Source organism: Labeo rohita, chromosome 12, assembly GCF_022985175.1.
Source record: "Labeo rohita strain BAU-BD-2019 chromosome 12, IGBB_LRoh.1.0, whole genome shotgun sequence".
Classification (NCBI taxonomy): domain Eukaryota; kingdom Metazoa; phylum Chordata; class Actinopteri; order Cypriniformes; family Cyprinidae; genus Labeo; species Labeo rohita.
Window position 1 is genome coordinate 22,975,040 of NC_066880.1, and position 18,376 is coordinate 22,993,415.

An 18,376-nucleotide genomic window follows, 5' to 3' on the forward strand; every position below is an offset into this window, starting at 1 on the left:
TAAATTCAACCATTCAAATAAAAGAGCAAATCAACGCTCTGTACTGCCTGGTCTTTACGAGAAACTCTTTACATGATACTTCACCTTTGCTCTACACTTCAGATTGGCTGGACCAACAAATGTTATTGAAATGTGAGCTCAGCAAGTAATTTTTGAGAGGACTTTTTTGCATGACTGCAAATTACCACTTGAGTGGCCACCAAAGACAGCTTTTTTTTAGCTCTAACCAGGCCTGACACAAAAAAAGCACTAAGTTTTTATTCTAATCAACAGCAACCATAACAAGTAGCACTACATTTTGGTGATCCCTTGGTTTCTATTTCTGTGGAACCACATCGTGCAGCTCTGCCAACACTGAAATCTAATTAGACTGAAGTAGTGCTCCTCATGTATATTAAACATGGATAAGGAGACTGTGGAACGTTAGAATCACATATTAAATAACAAATTCCTCAAGTTAACACCATATAAAATGGTATCCAGCTTCATGAAAGACACAGAAATATGAGCATCTGGTTTTAAACTCCTTGGTGTATTGCAAGTATGAGAGAGCAAGCAAACAACAGTTTCTGGGGTATGTTTCCCAAAATTATCATTGCGGTTGCAAGTTCTGTCATTTCCAACTATTCATCATTTCCTATAACCATAGATCCAACAAACATTTGCAAACAATGCATGAACGTGCAGTCGTGCACAGAAACCAACTGTGAAAGGCCCTTTATGTAAGATTTTTTTATTAAAATATCCAAAAACCACTAGAACACTGTTATATATTTAGCTGACTTGTGTACTTACATTATCCCAAATGTTCAGAAGAATGTTTAAATCCAGAGAAATAAGCGTAACGGACTGTAACGCTGCGTCATCTGCCAATGACGTCATACACCCTTGACTTTTCCAGTTTTATTTTGTAGAAAACATGGAAACCCCAAAGATGCTTTAATATGTTATGCATTTTAATAGACAGGTGACGAATGCATGCACAGAGAAGCATTATAACAACACTTCAACACACTCAAATGTATTTAGTATGATAAAAGAGAGTTGCTTTTTGCTATATACGCATGTCCAAAGGAGCGGAAGTGGTCGACTGTGGCATTATAAAATCCAAGCTGTTTTCAAGCCTTGTGTCGGGCTTGTCTCTCATTAGCAATCGCTCCAGCATCCTCGTTTCGCTTCTATGACTTTCAGCCCCACCCTATTTCATACTACAGTGACCTTAATAGGTCTCTAATACATGAGCTCATCAATGAACATGATTTCTCCCGTTGGATTGCATCGGCTGTGAGGATGAAGACAACAACTCCCATGATTCCACACTCAATCACAGCATCATCAAACTATGCCTTTGTTTCTTGTTTGTTTTGAATATGCACCCTCTAGCAAAGAAAACGTACATATTGTGCCTTTAAGTTATGATATTTGTTAAATAATACATTACATTTCAGTTTGTTCTCACAAAACTTTCATATACCCCAAAACTCTTGGAATATATACAACATGTCGCATGGGACCATTCTGTCTTTTTTTTCAAAAGCTTGATCGTATAATTGAGATGTACGGTTCAAACTAAAGACATACAAGTTTTTTTTACTGTATTTACACATTACATTTATTCAAATGACTAAAGCAACTGGCAATCGAATATACTTCAAATAGGTGCCATGTAATTACATTTAAATTAAGGTAAATGAGAATCAGGTCAGAGTGTTTGTTTGGAGATAAAAGTTTCAGATTCTGACCTCAAATCAGCTGTAGTAGCACGGAGGCAAATATGACATATGGACACTGTATTACATCCCACATAAACCAGATCAGCACTATTTCCTGTTGTAGCATCAGCATGGCTGTATTTAATGTGAATACAGTGAAGTTTCTGACAGTGTCTATGCTATATTTACAGCCGAATTCCCATAAGGCCTGTGTGTGTATATGTGAGAGAGTGAGAAACATGGACTCACCGCTGAATGGAGTCATCCAGGATTACACAAAGACAGTTCATTCTTTCGTTGACAGGACAGGAGAGAAAGCATAGGGAAATTTGCATAATCAGTAGTGGAAAAGCCTGTAAAGACGGATCAGTGTGTGTGTGTGGTTGGCTACTGTCAGCTTGCAAGATAAACACATCAGGGAAATTAAACTCTTGAAGAGATTTCTGATTAGCTTTTTATAACTATAAAATGAAACCAATCATTTTTCATTACGTTTTTGCATTGAAACAGTAAAACTATACTATTATTAGCAAAATCAGTCTCCATGACTACAAGCTTCAAATGTTTGGTTTACATCAGAGAGCCTTATGGAATGTTTAAATAAACTTTATCAACCTGGTTGAAAGTAAATCATTATTATAGTGGCATGCGAAAGTTTGGGAACCCCTCGCAGCATTTGTGAAAATGTGAATAATTTTAACAAAATAAGAGAGATCATACAAAATGCATGCTATGTTTTATTTAGTACTGTCCTGAGTAAGATATTTTACATAAAAGATGTTTTCATATAGTCCACAAGACCAAAAAAATAGCTGCAATTAATAAAATAACCCCCTTTCAAAAGTTTGGGAACCCTTGGTTCTTGATACTGTGTGTGGTTACCTGGATGACCTTTTTTTTTGTTTGGTTTGTGATGAGTATTCATGGGTCCCTTGTACATTCTGAACAGTTAAACTGAGCACTGTTCTTGAGAACAATTCTCCAGGTCCTGCAGATTCTTTAGTTTTCCAGCATCTTTTGTGTATTTGAACCCGCAGTGACTGTATGATTTTGAGATCCATCTTTTCACACTGAGGACACAACTTTTCACACTCAAACACAACTATTAAAAAGGTTCAAACAAAACAAACAAACAAACAAACAAAAAGAGTTGTAGATCATCCAGGTAACCACACACAGTATTAAGAACCAAGTGTTCCCAAACTTTTGAAGGGGGTTATCTTAATAATTTCAGCTATTTTTTGGTCTTGTGGACTATATGTAAACATTATAACATGCATTTTGTATGGTCTCTCTTATTTTGTTAAAATTATTCACATTTTCATAGATTCTGCAAGGGCTTCTCAAACTTTCGTATGCCACTGTATTTATTTCCAGGGATGTAGAAAGTAAACAAAAGTGTGCTTTAGTATGACCATTATGTAAGTATCTAAGTATCTAATAAAAAATATTTAATTACAAAGAAGTTTCCCCATAAAAAGTACTTACATATTCAAAGTAAAAAGTAAATGTTTTCAAATGCTTTTTTTTTTTTTTTTTTGTTAAAATAATCTTAAAATATTTTTTTTTCCCCTGATTATCCTGATTATACAGTTATTTAATACACCAGATGTTAAAATAAAACCTCAAAGTATTCAGTGCTGAGTTCTAAAGCATTTGCATTTGAGAAATTTTGTTTAGACACTGTCAACATTGTTCATCATCAGCTATAACTGACCAATATTGCTTTGGCTGAAAGGCTCTGTGTTGTGGGGACTGAGGTCTATTCACCAGGACAAATTACCATAGTTTGGAACAGTTATGTCTGACACTTAAATGGATTTCATTGGTCATAAATTTAAAAAACTTGGCTTGATAGCTTGGTAAGATAGACAAAAAGAAGAAAGAATGATGACCTGTGAAATACGTACATCATAAATGGTCATTTTTTTAAGTAACTAAATAAGAGTACAAGTATTCAAGTTAAATAAATAAAAAATGATAATATTATTATTATTATGAATCCAAAACAATTAGTTGTCAATTCAAACAGAACTTCAATTTCAATTTCAATTTATTTAAAAGTGCAATATCTTTTAATAATTTCAAATTATATAATGCAATAATGAATTAAACTTGAACACGTACATTTTAGCTTAAATATCTCTCATAATATAATAACACATGCTGATTTACATAAAAAATATAGTGATAAACATCTAAAGACTAAATATATATATTTTTTAAAAAATGGCTTTATGAAGTGGGTAATTTTAAAATATGCTTAAACGTCTGTTAGTTTACATTCTCTGTAACTGTTAATATATTAGGTAAGAGACCTTACCCTGACCCTGACTTGTTATTTAAGTACACCTCTTTATAACATCATAAAACTGTTAATAAAACTGTGTTAATTGTTTATTGCATTGTAAAGTAGTTGTGTAACACACCGTAAATTACCTTACTAATCTTTACACTGATCCAAATCAAACATAACATAAACTGATCAGGATATTTTGTTCCATTGTAAAGTGCACATATAATAAAAATATAACTACACTGCCATACAGCTGTGTGAAGAAAATAATCCAAAGCTCAAATAGCTAAATAGCCTATATATTTTTGGTAGTTGCTTTTTCTTCTGACCCACATGCCTGTAATCCCGAAAACATGTAAACATCATATGGAACTGAAAAAAAAAAGGGTACAGCACTTTGCCATCTCATTTTAGAAGACCACCACATCCCACATATGTAATGTCGATCACTGAGACTTTGAACAAGGGCCAGGGTCTAGCAAACCTGACACTCTTTATGCAGTATGCTCACAGATGAGTGTGTGTGTGCATGAAAATGAAATATGAGAGAAACATAAGCAACATGTCTCAAGTTATCCCATATGCCGTCCACAAAAACAGCAAGTCTGCCATCTATTTCTTGGTGCTTCTGCACTTACTAACAACACACACTCAGCAGCTGTTAGACACCAGTCCCCACAAACCATAGTAAATCTTTCAAATGAAAAAATTCGGACTGATTTTTAAAAACGTTCAAAAAGAGCATCGCACAATGCAAAAACAGTCAGTTTCCAAAAATAAACATAACAACAAAACAAACACACAAACACATTGGAGCTGTTGTGACAGGCATGAGTTTCTAAATATTAATAAACTATCATGACTGTGTGTATTAGAGTTCCTTTTCACGTTTAGTCTGGTTTCAACCACCCACATGGACCCTCTCTCAATAGGGACCACCAAGACCGAGAAAAACCACCTGCTCCACTAACACAAACACACACATACCTTAAGGTGACCACTTTCACCACATCCACCTCGCCATTTACACACCAATATTGACACATAGAACATTCCAACCAAAAACAGCAAATAACACACACACACACACACTTTTTGCCACAGTTTTACATTACAACATAAAAATGTTGGGCTACTTTGAAAGTGAACAAGCTTTCCTAAGAGCCTGCATCCTCATATAAGGACATTATATTTTAGTGAATTTCTACGAGACATGCCATAGTTTTAAGTCTGGATCTCTTGTGCAGAGCACATTCAGGGCTTTTCAAAGATACTAAATCTTTGGATGTTTCACCATGACCGCTCTCTCTCCTTGGTGTTCAAAAATGTCTAATATTAATTTAGTGACACTTTATGGAAATATGATAATATTTTGTTATTATCATTTAAATCTCACTAATTTTTAAACTGTGTATCATAAATCAATTAAACAGGACGTTGATTTCATATGTCCTCATATGAGGATACCGGGACTAAAAGCATGCTTATTACGCATTTTAGGAGACAGAGTGAATAGGGAAAGGAAATTATATTTCAATATTCCTATGAAATATTATATATATACTAAGAAAGTCTCGTCAATTATTACTCCCATTATTACACTTATTTTTTCATTACGTATTGCCCCAAATGTTGCACATTAATATGCAAATTAGATTTAGTTTATAGATACATTGTATGTAATGAAAAAAATATATATTTATGGCCATTTTACACACATTTTGCATAAAGAAAAATGGTATATAAAATCATTCTGTTATAACATAGTTAAGACTCATCTTTATACAAAGTTTGGTTTAAAAAAAACAAACAAACAAACAAACAAAAAAAACACCTAAACATAAAAACTCCTGAAAATAAAAATGTATTGGTGAATTTAAAAAAATTGTCCCAATGTCCTCTACCAAGGACATAGCATAACTTATCAATGAAATATCATTTAAATGTCAAATATCAAAATTGAAAATATATAGGGAAAAATATATAGGGATATGGGGGGGATAGGCCTCATTTTGGCAATGATCCCTCGAAAACTGAGGTACATAATCTCAGATTAATGTGGCTTATGATCAATCAGTTGCAAAAAGAAATACAAAACCTGTGCTAATTAAAAATTAAGTTGATAAAAAAGATTGAATCCAATATTTGTTAATAATATAACATAACAATACAATAGGTTTTAGTCTAATGCAGTAACATTAACTAGAATTTTCAGCAAAAAGACAATCCTCTCTTGGTCAAAATGTTAGCACTAATTAGTTACTAATTAGTAACTTGTTACTAGTATGTACTGTAGCTAATTACTTTTGCTGCTTGAATATTCATCTGGATAAAAATGCTCTTTTATATGACTTAATCAAAAATGTTGTGACAAACAACTTTAATATCTGTATTTAAAACATATATTGTGCCTAAAAAAAAGGGAAAAAAAATCTGCATATTTTAAAAATGAATCATTGAAATGAACTATCCAAATGAACTGATTTGAACACAATCCAGACATTCTTAGAAAACATGTCTGATTATTGCCTTACTATTGCTCACCTCACTCAGTTAAAAAAAACAATATATATAAAAAAACAATTATAGTGTTTTCTTCACGTAGGTTGGGTTTAGTGTAATATGCTGTAATTACATGCATTACATGCAGTTTTTTAAATATAAGAACAATGCAAAAATGAAATGTCAGTACATAGTAGTTAAACATAGTTAAAAATAAAGTGTGTGTGTATGTATGTATGTAGGTTAATAGTTAATAATAGGCTTTAATAGAAATAACAGAAAAGTTATATGACAGTGAGAATGAATGTAGGCTATGTGTGAAAGAGAAAGCTGTGTGCACAGGAAGAGCTTGTGTCCTGCACTCCAACTCTGTGCTGTTTACAGACAGGAAATGTTTGTTCTGTGAAAGGGAAGGAAGTACCTCTCTTAGTAAACACAGCACATAACATAATTTGCTATGACAGCCTCATATACACACTCTTTTGCCTCTAAGAGGAAGTGATTCATATCACACTTTTGTTTCTTCTGAAGAGTCGTCAGTACGAGATTCATCTTCCAGATATTCAATAATTTACATCATTCAAATCATTCCAGCTCAAGTTCTGACTCTGCAGTTCTCAATTAACCATCCCAAACATTCAAAGCAGCTTGAGTCTAGATCACAGCGGCAGTATGCAGCACCGTACATGTTTATTAGTACACAATATGCTTAAACAAGCAACAAACAAACAATGCTATGTCTTTATTAAACATTCTGTGCAAACATTCAAAGTGCAGGATGAAAAAAATGTGAATCCTGAGGATAATGATGTTTCAGAAAGCTAATTGGAGTCAGGCGCCAGCTAACCCAGAGTCCAATCAATGACACGAGATTGAAGGTTTGGGCAGAGTAACAATGAGTATACTGACAAGAAGCATTACCTGCAAACCAAGCCATTCAGGCAAATCCAAATTGTTTACATTCTTTTTCTGCAACAGAATTTCAAACAAACAACTGAAAGCAGCAGAATCCAGCAGGTACACTCCTGAAGATCTACCTTTCTGCAGAGTTCCAGCCCTTCTCCAATACACCTGTCTGTAATTATCAAATGCTCCTGAAGATCTGAATGAGCTGGTTCAGTTATGTTTTATCAGGGTTACACTTTTAACAATAAAGGTTCTTTACTCTTATCGATGGTTCCATGAACAACCTTTGAGACACTTGAAACCTTTCCATTGTATAGTGGAAAAATACCGTATTTGAGTCCTTAATACAGTTACGTTCACACACAATAAGGTTATTTATGGGTGTGACAACCGCATTCTATAACCGAACTCACACCCGTAAATTTTCACAACCGCATTCTTGGAATACACGTGCTATGTGAACGAAACAGGATTGGACAACTAGTTGTCTGTCATGTCATACAGTGTGAGAGAGCCGCTCTGCCGCACAAATGTGCGTCTACCGTGTGCTGCGTGCTTTAATGTTTGGTTTCGGTAACTTACAGTGATGGAGAAATGAGCTGGTTGTCATCTGAAAGTTTTATTTTCAATTTCCACTGGAGCCGCTCCCTCCCATCAGTTGTGTGTTCTGCGCACGGCTCAAATGCTCTGATCTCCACTCAAATTTAAAAGCTGTTGTCGGTTAATGATGATTTGATGGATGAAGCTGGGAGACCAGCTGGAACAACCAGCTAAAACCAGCCTGACCAGCCTAGCCAGGCTGGGAGACCAGCTAAAACCAGCTACTTTCAGCTTAAACCAGCTAAGACCAGCCAACCAGCCTAGGCTGTTTTTAGCTGTTTTTTTTTCAGCAGGGAGTGGAGCGGGACCTCTTGGAACGGTGGGTTTGGTGCGCACCAAGGTTTCGACGCAGTGTTCACATACCTATTCAAATAAATTGGACTGAGAAAACAAGCGCACCAGAATTCGTTTTAATCTAACCAAACCTGCTGAGTGTGAAAACAGCTTTAAATGATAAAATATTCTTCACACAAAGAAGGATTTGTGTGAAGGGTTCTTTTAAGAACTGCTCACCGAAAGGTTCTTTGGGGAACCCAAAAATGATATCAACACTCATTGAAAATACATGCCTCTAACTACTTTTCTACAATACCCAAAAAACCTACGAACAAATCGCTACAGTTTCCAGTTGAAATAAACACTAGCGGTAGTAAAACCAAACCAGGCTCATTGGAAATATGTGCCTTTATTTACATTTCTGCAACACTGTAATGTTTTGCGGAAGTTTCAAAGTGAAATGTCCAGAGAGTGGCGCTAAAACACACATTCAACACATGAATGTGGAACATTTTTATTACGTTGGTACAGGCACATATTACTGCATTTTTATTATGCCGCTTAAGGTGCTTATTGCGGCTGTTCAGAATTCAAATATCCGGGGAGTGTTGCTAAAGGTTAATGCTCTATCATGTTGAAAATATTCCCTACACCAAACCCAACCCTAAATCTACCCAACAGTGTTAACAAATGTTTTTATGTGATGTTGGTTTTGGACGTGTCACTGCAGTTCTGACTTTAAATGTCCGTTGAGTGGCACTATAATTCTAATGCTCTGTGACGTTTTAAAATAACGTACCGTCTGCACTAAACCTAAACCTACCATGAACAAAAGCGAATATGATGCAAAAATACAATCACAAGCATGCCATTTTAGCTTGTTTTTCGATCTCTCATTATTCAGCTCTTTCACTGTGAGTCATGTTTTTCACAGGATTCTTACCCAAGGATTTCTTATCCTAAGTCAGATTCCAGTTCTTCTATGGCATTGCTGTGTTTGGAACCTTCTATGGCATTGCTGCTTTTTGAACCTTTATTTTTAAGAGTGTAGAACTGAACTTTTCAGGAAGGTATATCTGTAGGAACAGGACTAGCCATTCCTGCCATAGAAGAACCATTTGGGGCTCATCAAAGAACCTTTCTTAAAAGAACCAATTTCCATTATAAAGTAACTTTTGTGCAATAGAAAGTTTCCTTGGATGGTAAAGTTTCTTCATGGAAACACAGATGGCAATAAAGAACCTTAACTTTTAAGAGAGTGTAGGAAGTTATCGTAAAGAAGTAGATGAAAAATCAATACTGAATAGAACTTTCTGGGGGTGCATAAAGCCTAGTTTTGTCAATATCATGCAAACCACTTCAGCGCATACACATTGTGCTTCACCCAAGGGACATGCAAACCATCACAGACCACAAAACACTTCCCTTTTGTTGTAATTTTAGAGACTGGACTCTGACTTGAGTCCAAGACAAGGTCAAGTCCAAATACCCCCGAGTCCATGACAAGACCAAGACCATGAAAATATGGACTCGGCCTCCAGACAAAGTACTATATTGCTAAGAGACCAAGTGTACTGTGAACACAAGGGAAACCACCAATTGAAAATATAATGCAAATGGAAATCTGCCCGGAAATGTCATGTAAAAGTTTTTCGTGATGCACTCAACAAAAGGATAAATATATCACAGATTATCTCAACACTCAACACAAAATGGAATCCATGGAAGCCATCAAAATCAATCATTCAAGGAGATCTCAAAGAGTTTGATGTTATACTCACTGGCTGGTGAAGGTGTGCTGTATCCACTGAGGGGTAGGGTTGGCAGAGAGGGCGGAGAAAGCCCACCTAGCATGTGCGGGATGAAATAGGAATAGTGGGCCATTGGGAAGCCATTGAGGTGTGGGCTGGGGTTGCCCTTACTAGACATGGCTACCACTAGAGTTCGCCCACAATCACACGGAAGAATCCAAAACGTTCAAATGAGATGCTTTCGGGGGATTATTATTTACCCATAAGAGCGTTCAGAGGAGAGATTGGATGTGCTTATTCCGTTTGACACTGGTAGGAAATGGAGAGTCTAGGCAGATGAATGGAGGAGTGACTCTCTTTTGCTGCCAAGGGGTTTTCTGTTTCCCATATCACACAGGCCTATTGAGTTTATTTCCAAAAAGATTTGATTCCGTTTAATGAATCCAAGAGTCAGCATTTGTCTTCTTACATGATGTGATTCACTTTCCTCTTCTATTAGAATTCCTACAGGTTAAAAAAGAGAGAGTGAGATTAATGGCAAATAAAATATATGGAATGCTTTTCTGCAATTGGTTTAAATCATTATTTATTATTTAAATCACACCTATGTTATTCCAAAACATAAAAGTAGTCCATATAAAATTTCAATCATTATTTTTTTGCAAAGATCTCCCCTTCTGCCAGAGCAAATATACAGTTGAGGTCAAAAGTTTATTATTTTTAGAATAATTAAAAATGTTAATTATTTTACCAAAATAAGAGGGATCATACAAAATGCATGGTATTGCTTATTTAGTACTGACCAGAACAAGATATTTCACATAAAAGATGTTTACATATAGTCAACAAGAGAAAATAATAGTTGAATTTATAAAAATGACGCAGTCCAAAAGTTTACATCCCCTTGATTCTTAATACTGTGTTGTTACCTGAATGATCCACACCTGTGTTTTTTTGTTTAGTGATAGTTGTTAATGAGTCCCTTGTTTGTCTTAAACAGTTAAACTGCCTGCTGTTCTTCAGAAAAATACTTTCCAACCCTGACTGTATGATTTTGAGATCCATCTTTTCACACTGAGGACAACTAAAGGGCTCATATGCAACTATTACAGAAGGGTCAAACGCTCACTGATGCTTCAGAAGGAAACATGATGCATTAAGAGCCGGGGGCTGAAAACCTTTAGAATTTGAAGATCAGGGTAAATGTAGCTTATTTTGTGTTCTGGGAAACATGTAACCATCTTCTATAGCCTCTGAAGGGCAGTACTAAATGAAAAAAAAATATGATATTTAGGCAAAATAAGAAAAATGTACACATCTCCATTCTGTTCAAAAGTTTTCACCCCTGGCTCTTAATTCATGATTTTTCCTTATAGAGCATCAGCGAGCATTTGAACCTTCTGTTATAGTTGCATATGAGTCCCCTAAGTTGTCCTTAGTGTGAAAAGATGGATCTTAACATCATACAGTCATTGATGGAAAGTGTTCAAATACACAAAAATGCTGGAAAACAAAACAATTTGTGGGACCTGAAGGATTTTTTCTGAAGGACAGCAGGCAGTTTAACTGTTCATGACAAACAAGGAACTCATGATTAACCATCACTAAACAAAAAACAAAAAATACAGCTGTGAATCATTCAGGTAAAAACAGAGTATTAAGAATCAAGGGGATGTAAACTTTTGAACTGGGTTATATTTATGAATTCAGCTATTATTTTCTCTTGTGGATATGTAAACATCTTTTATGTGAAATATCTTATTCAGGTCAGTACTAAATAAATAATAACATGCATTTTGTATAATCCCTCTTATTTTGGTAAAATAATTAACATTTCTAATGATCCTGAAAGGGGGATGCAAACTTTTGACTTCAACTGTAGGTTGAATGTCATTGAGCTATATATATATATATATATATCCCCAAAACTAAACATAGGATCTAATAAAATCTAAAAGAATTTGCCAAAAATTAAACACCCCTTCTGTAATTATATTAAATCCTATTAATTTGACTAAATGGTGTAAATCGATGTGTGTTATACCATCAGAGCACAGGTTTGGCTCAAGTGTTGCTGTGACTTAATATAAAAAAGAGCATTTCTCTCTAGAACACCGCATCATTTCATAAGAGTGCTTACGCCAATCTCACCCTCGCACACGCGAAGTCATCTGTTCCTCTTTTTTATGTTGGTCAGGAGTGGTCATAGATATTTCATCAATCGAAGAACATGTTTATAGGCTGTAAAGAGGCCTATCTTTTTTATGTGGGAACTACTGTGCAATTACACACAAAAGGTGGCCATATACTTGCCCTGTGATTTTAAGGATGCAGTTTTACCACTAGTCAAAAAACTTCACAACTCCACAAACCTTTAACTATGTAAAACACATTTAAAGGTGAATAATTTACACACATTTTTTTTTGTCATCTGAACACCTCTGATATAAAATCAGTGTAATAATCCTAACACTAATACTAATAATAAAACCATAAAAAACTTAAACTGCTTGAAATAAAATAAAATTTAGCTGAAATAAAATGTAAACTTGTATTTCAGTTAGGAACATTACTCATTTTAAAGTTTAAAGACGTACATAACAATCTTTTTTAACAAAATTAAAACAAAATATGAATGAAAACTATAACAGTATCTCAGTAATAAAAACTGACACTGCCCAAAACATTTACTTAAAGTATCCCCTGAGATTTTAAGGTAATATTTAAATAATTTAACATCACATTTAAATTTTTACAGTTCTCTGATGTCCGTTAATGGTCACATGATGTGCAGGCAATCAGCTATATATCTGCACTAGATGAATGTGCTGTGAAAGAAGCTAATACATGTTATTTATTTAACAACCATTTACATTTATACTACAGTTACTGTAGTTCTGGCCCTCTAGTATTTTTTTAATGTGAAATAAGTAAGCTATATTTATATGAACAAAGGCACATGTCAAGTTGATGTAAGCTGATATAAGTGATGTAAGACAGCAAAAGCCAGAAATGTAATTAAAATAACACCGGCAGACCTTGAGACTGTAAAAGCGTCCAAATTGTGTCTACAGGGAACTACCTACTCACACGCCACATGTATACACTGTTACATACAAACTTGTATTTCATTCATTTGGGCACTGCTGAAGCCTTTCAGATCACAGCCAAGGACACAGTCTGTGTGCACACACACACATACACAACACACTGTGAGCTATGTTTAGCACTCAGCCAGAATCCTAGACACACAGCATATCATGAAGTTAAGATCAAATAAACAAATATGAGTCATGTGTTTTTATATAGATTGCACATGTTTCTGCAATCCAGCATTTGTGTGTGTTTGCGCTTGTTATTATAATCACTGTATGTGTCTATGAGACAGGAAGTGCGAATATAGGCCAGTGTGAAATCTCGATGCTCTGCCAAAATCTTCAAGACACACACACACGCACACGGACACACACACACACACACACACCGCCCTCTAGGCACTCCTGCTTGTCAGATGAGAAGGACCCCTTGACATTTGTGCCTCTATTAGAAAGGTCAACCTTTAATTACGTGAAATGCCAGCGCGCATACACCTGCAGAAATACACTCGACATGATCTGTGATGTGTGTGTGTGCTCGTAGGGGGATCATTGGAGGTCTAGAGAGAACCTTGGTATTGATACACCAACGAGAGCTTTGTTCACCTTATTTAACTATCTTGTCTAGATAAATAGTAGCAAATTCAACGATTCAGGACAAAATTTAGCAGCTCTGGACTAAATTCATCAGTATCGCATGGAATTAAGCGACTTTGGACCAAATTCAGCAGCACTAGACAACATTCAGCATCAGGACCAGATAAAGAAGGTCTGGAGTGAATTCAGCAACACCAGACTGAATTTAGAAGCTCTGGACAAAATTTAACGCTATGATATTAAGTTTTTATACTATTGAGCAAGAGTTTGAATTAATTAATTAATTTATTTTTTAAAAATTAATACTTGTAATACCTTTTTTAATTAATACTTTTTTTCATTTTAATAATTAATACTTCAGTAAAGATGCATTAAATTGATAGAAAATGACAGTACAGACATGTATAATGTTATAAATAATATATTTTTTCAAATACATTTCTATTTTCTATTAACTTTCTATTTACAATAAAAAAACGTATAATGGTTTTTATTAAAATGTTAAGTAGCACAACTGTTTTTAGTAGTAATAATACATACTACTACTACTACTAATAATAAAGATATTAGAATGATTTCTGATCACTGAAAACTAGAGTAATGACTGCTGAAAATTTAGGAAAAAATTACATTAAGATATATTAAATTAAAATACAGTTATTTTAAATGTAAATAATATTGTTACTGTACTGTTTTCACAAGTCAAGTCAAGTCACCTATATTTATATGGTGCTTTTAACAATACAGTTTGTGTCAAAGCAGCTTTACAGTGTTAAATAGGAAAACAGTGTGTCAATAATACAAAAGGACAACAGTAAACAATTTTCAGGTAAAGGCAGTTTATCGTTGAATTCAGTGATGTCATCATCCAGCATAGTTCAGTTCAAATAGTATATGATATCTCTGGAAATTAAGTGTCCCCAACTAAGCAAGCCAGAGACGACAGCAGCAAGGAACTAAAACTCCATCACACACATATACACACACACACACACACACACATATATATATATATATATATATATATGCACAGTTGAGAGCAAAAGTTAAAATAAGAGGGATCATACAAAATGCTTGTATTTTTTTTTTATTTAGTACTGACCTGAATAAGATATTTCACATGAAAGGCATTTACTTATGTTCACAAGAGAAAATAATAGCTGAATTATAAAAATGAAAAGTTTACATACGCTTGATTCTTAATACTGTCTTGTTACCTGAATGATCCACAGCTGTGTTTTTTTGTTCAGTGATAGTTGTTCATGATTCCCTTGTTTGTCCTGAACAGTTAAACTGCCTGCTGTTCTTAAGAAAAATCTTTCAGGTCCCACAAATTCTTTGGTTTTTCAACATGATGATTTTGAGATCCATCTTTTCACACTGAGGACCAACTGAGGGACTCATATGCAACTATTACAGATGGTTCAAACACTCACTGATGCTTCAGAAGAAAAAACAATGCATTAAGTGCCAGGGGTGTAAACTTTTGACAAAAATGAAGATGTGTACATTTTTCTTATTTTGGCCTAAATATCTTTTTTTTTTTTTTCATTTAGTACTGCCCTTCAGAAACTACAGAGGATACATGTTTCCCAGAAGACAAAATAAGTTCAATTTATACTGATCTTCAAATTCAAAAAGTTTTCACCCCCCCGGCTCTTAATGCATCGTTTTTTTCCCTGAAGTATCAGTGAACATTAGTACCATCTGTAATAGTTGCATATGAGTCCCTCAGTTGTTCTCAGTGTGAAGAGATGGATCTCAAAATCATACAGTCATTGTTGGAAATGGTTCAAATACACAAACATTCTGAAAAACCAAATAATTTGTGCAACCTGAAGCATTTTTCTTGTGAACAGTTTAACTGTTCAGGACAAACAAGAGACTCATAAACAACTATTACTGAACAAAAAAACACAGCTGTGGATTATACAGGTAACAACACAGTATTAAGAATCGTATATAAATTGTACTATTAACTTTTATTTTCTCTTGTGGATGTATATGTAAACATCTTTTATGTGAATTATCTTATTCAGGCCAGTACTAAATTAAAAAATAACACGCAATTTGTATGATCCCTCTTATTTTTGTAAAATAATTAACATTTTGCAGATTCCGCAAGGTGTATGTAAACTTTTGACCTCAACTGTGTGTGTATAGATAGATAGATAGATAGATAGACACACACACACACACACACACACACACACAAATTCATAACTACGTAGGTCACGTTGACTAATTATGCCTTTATTTTTCTCTGTTTGTCCTTCATCATTCTTTCAAGCACTTTCTTTATTGAAACAGTGAAATGTCAATCAGGCTTTCAAAAACAGCTTTCTGCTGCCGGTCTCAATGCACACACAATGACACAGAGAGCTTTTGACCTGAAGTCTTGTGTTGTCACACGGATCACATATTGTACTCATTTGAAAAGGTCAATGTTTGCGATAGAGGCGGGAAATGTAATCACACACGCACACTAACAGGACGAGGTACAGGGTGTCGAATGCTCTCCGATATTTACCCCTCCACCTTACTGAGTGTGTGTACTGTATGTGTGTGTGTTAAAACATGCTGGGTTGGCGTGGCTATTGACACAGCTGGCTGAGCGGAAAATATTGCTTAACATGAAATCTTAGGAAATCTGTGAGGTGAAAATGAGGAGAGAGCAAAAAGAAAGCAAATAGAGATAAAGAAAGAGCAAACCGTCTGTGCTTCTTTCAGACACCCACTCACACAGACTTCATATGGTAAAAATTCACTATTAATGTGCAGGAAATCTTATATTTAAAACCGCTGTTGTACTTACAATTTTACTAATATATTATTACATTTTTTGAAGAACACAAGAAGTGCCAGTTCTGTCATCCACCAGATGTAAAATCATAAACTAATGCACTGTATACAGGTAACAACACACTTCTCAAAAACAAAATGGTAATTCGAAATAAGTGCCTGTGGTGACATTTCTGCAAAATGTGAATGTGGCAACATTTTATTACGTTGGTTGTTGTATGTGACAATTTGGAAAGTAAATGTTGGTTAGTGGCACTAAAAGGTTGATGCTCTACCACATAAGAGAAATAATGTACTAACTACAATGTGAAGTAAAAAACACATTTGCTGAAGCAACCATACCATTGTAACTTTCATAAGCTTTTAACCTCTTTTATTGAGTGCTGTGACTCAGTGTGTGAAAAGGAGTAAAAGTTGTTGGTGCTTTACAGCCACTAGTGTTCATTTCAACCAGAAACTGTAGTTTGTACAGTATGTAGAGGTATGCTTTTGGATTTTTTTTTGCAAAAGTGTAGGTAGAGGCACGTTTTTCCAATGAGCCTGTGTTGAGAACACATGCAACCACCACATAGATGGTCTGGAAGCAGAAGATGTGTTGTGTTTTTGTCTGGAAGTGATAAAGATGATGTTTTTCAGCTGAGCAACAGGGCACTGACCTGCAGTACACATACGCACTCTTCCAGGAAAAGAAGTGGGAAGGCGTATCCACAGTCCGTCATAGTCTTAAGACGAGGCCCCTTTTGTTAATGAAAAACATGTTTTAGTGAGACTCCCATCCCCATCACCCATGCAAGTATTACTTTTAACAATACACATATTTAAGTACAATCAACCTCCGAAAGTCCACTATCTGTGTCATATATAACTTCTGATTCATTTTAATAAACCATCACCACTACCAGCATCAACTGATCAATTTAAATCTATGAACATGGTGGGCAAATGCTTTTAAAACCGCTACGCCTGTTCCCAGGGTGCACTGTATTCCACGTCAACTAAAAGATGAACTAAATGTGTTAATGTACAGTTCTTATTATTATTAAACAGCCCATGTACATAATACCTTATGTATGTGTGTGTGAGACTCTATTCTGCCCATTTCCCCAGGGTCCTAAGAGGAGACTATTGATTAGCTCATTGATTGATTCTTGTCTGTAAGATGTTGCATCAACAATTGCTCTTCAAACATACAAACACACATCTTGTGTGTTTAGCAACATGCTGTATGCTACATTATAGGCCGTTTGTACCTCCTAATATGCATCTGAAAAACTCATTGCGTAAGACATCAAGCATCATGTTTGTTCTCTAAAATATGTTGTGTTAAAAATGACACGCTAATGTGCGCCTGTTCTGAGAAACAGGAAGTACTCTATGCGCAACCAACAATGATTCATTTTGTGTACTAAATGATTGTCACATCATATCGTTTGCCAAATCCCAAAATGCAATACACCGTGGGAACCAGCATCATAACGCTACCTGTAGAGTGTACATTTTGGTGAAATTAATTAAATGTATACTGAAAAGGTGAATATTGCACATACTGTGTATGTATCTTAAATGTTGCATAAGTCTCATGATGTTGTTCATTCAGGCGACAGATATGGAGACCTGTGTGTGTGTATTTTGGTTTGTTTACACTAGTATCTAAAGACACACAGTGGAGCACTGCCAGACAGGAAGAGGTCCAGCGCTGGGGAGTCCTGCTAACATTGTGTGTATGTGTGTGTCTGTGTCTGTGTGTGTGTGTGTCTGTGTGTGTGTGAGTGAGAGAGAGAGAGAGAGAGAGAGAAAGAAAAAAAAGAAAGAAAGAAAGAAAGAAAGAAAGAAAGACAA

The 18,376-nt window shown here is 35.1% G+C and overlaps 1 protein-coding gene across 2 annotated transcripts in view; it reads right to left on the reverse strand.

The window, feature by feature from the left end:
- Nucleotides 1-18,376, reverse strand: part of raraa (retinoic acid receptor, alpha a) — a 166,033-nt gene that overhangs the window by 70,881 nt on the left and 76,776 nt on the right. Inside the window, exons 3-4 of one of the 2 annotated variants that reach the window (XM_051124969.1) lie at nucleotides 17,194-17,274; nucleotides 10,074-10,547 (exon numbers count right to left, since the gene is read on the reverse strand). In XM_051124969.1, the coding sequence (XP_050980926.1) occupies nucleotides 10,074-10,221 (148 nt within the window). In that variant the 5' untranslated portion in view covers nucleotides 10,222-10,547; nucleotides 17,194-17,274. The remainder of the gene's footprint in view (nucleotides 1-10,073; nucleotides 10,548-17,193; nucleotides 17,275-18,376) is intronic. The other variant, XM_051124968.1, reaches the window with a different exon arrangement.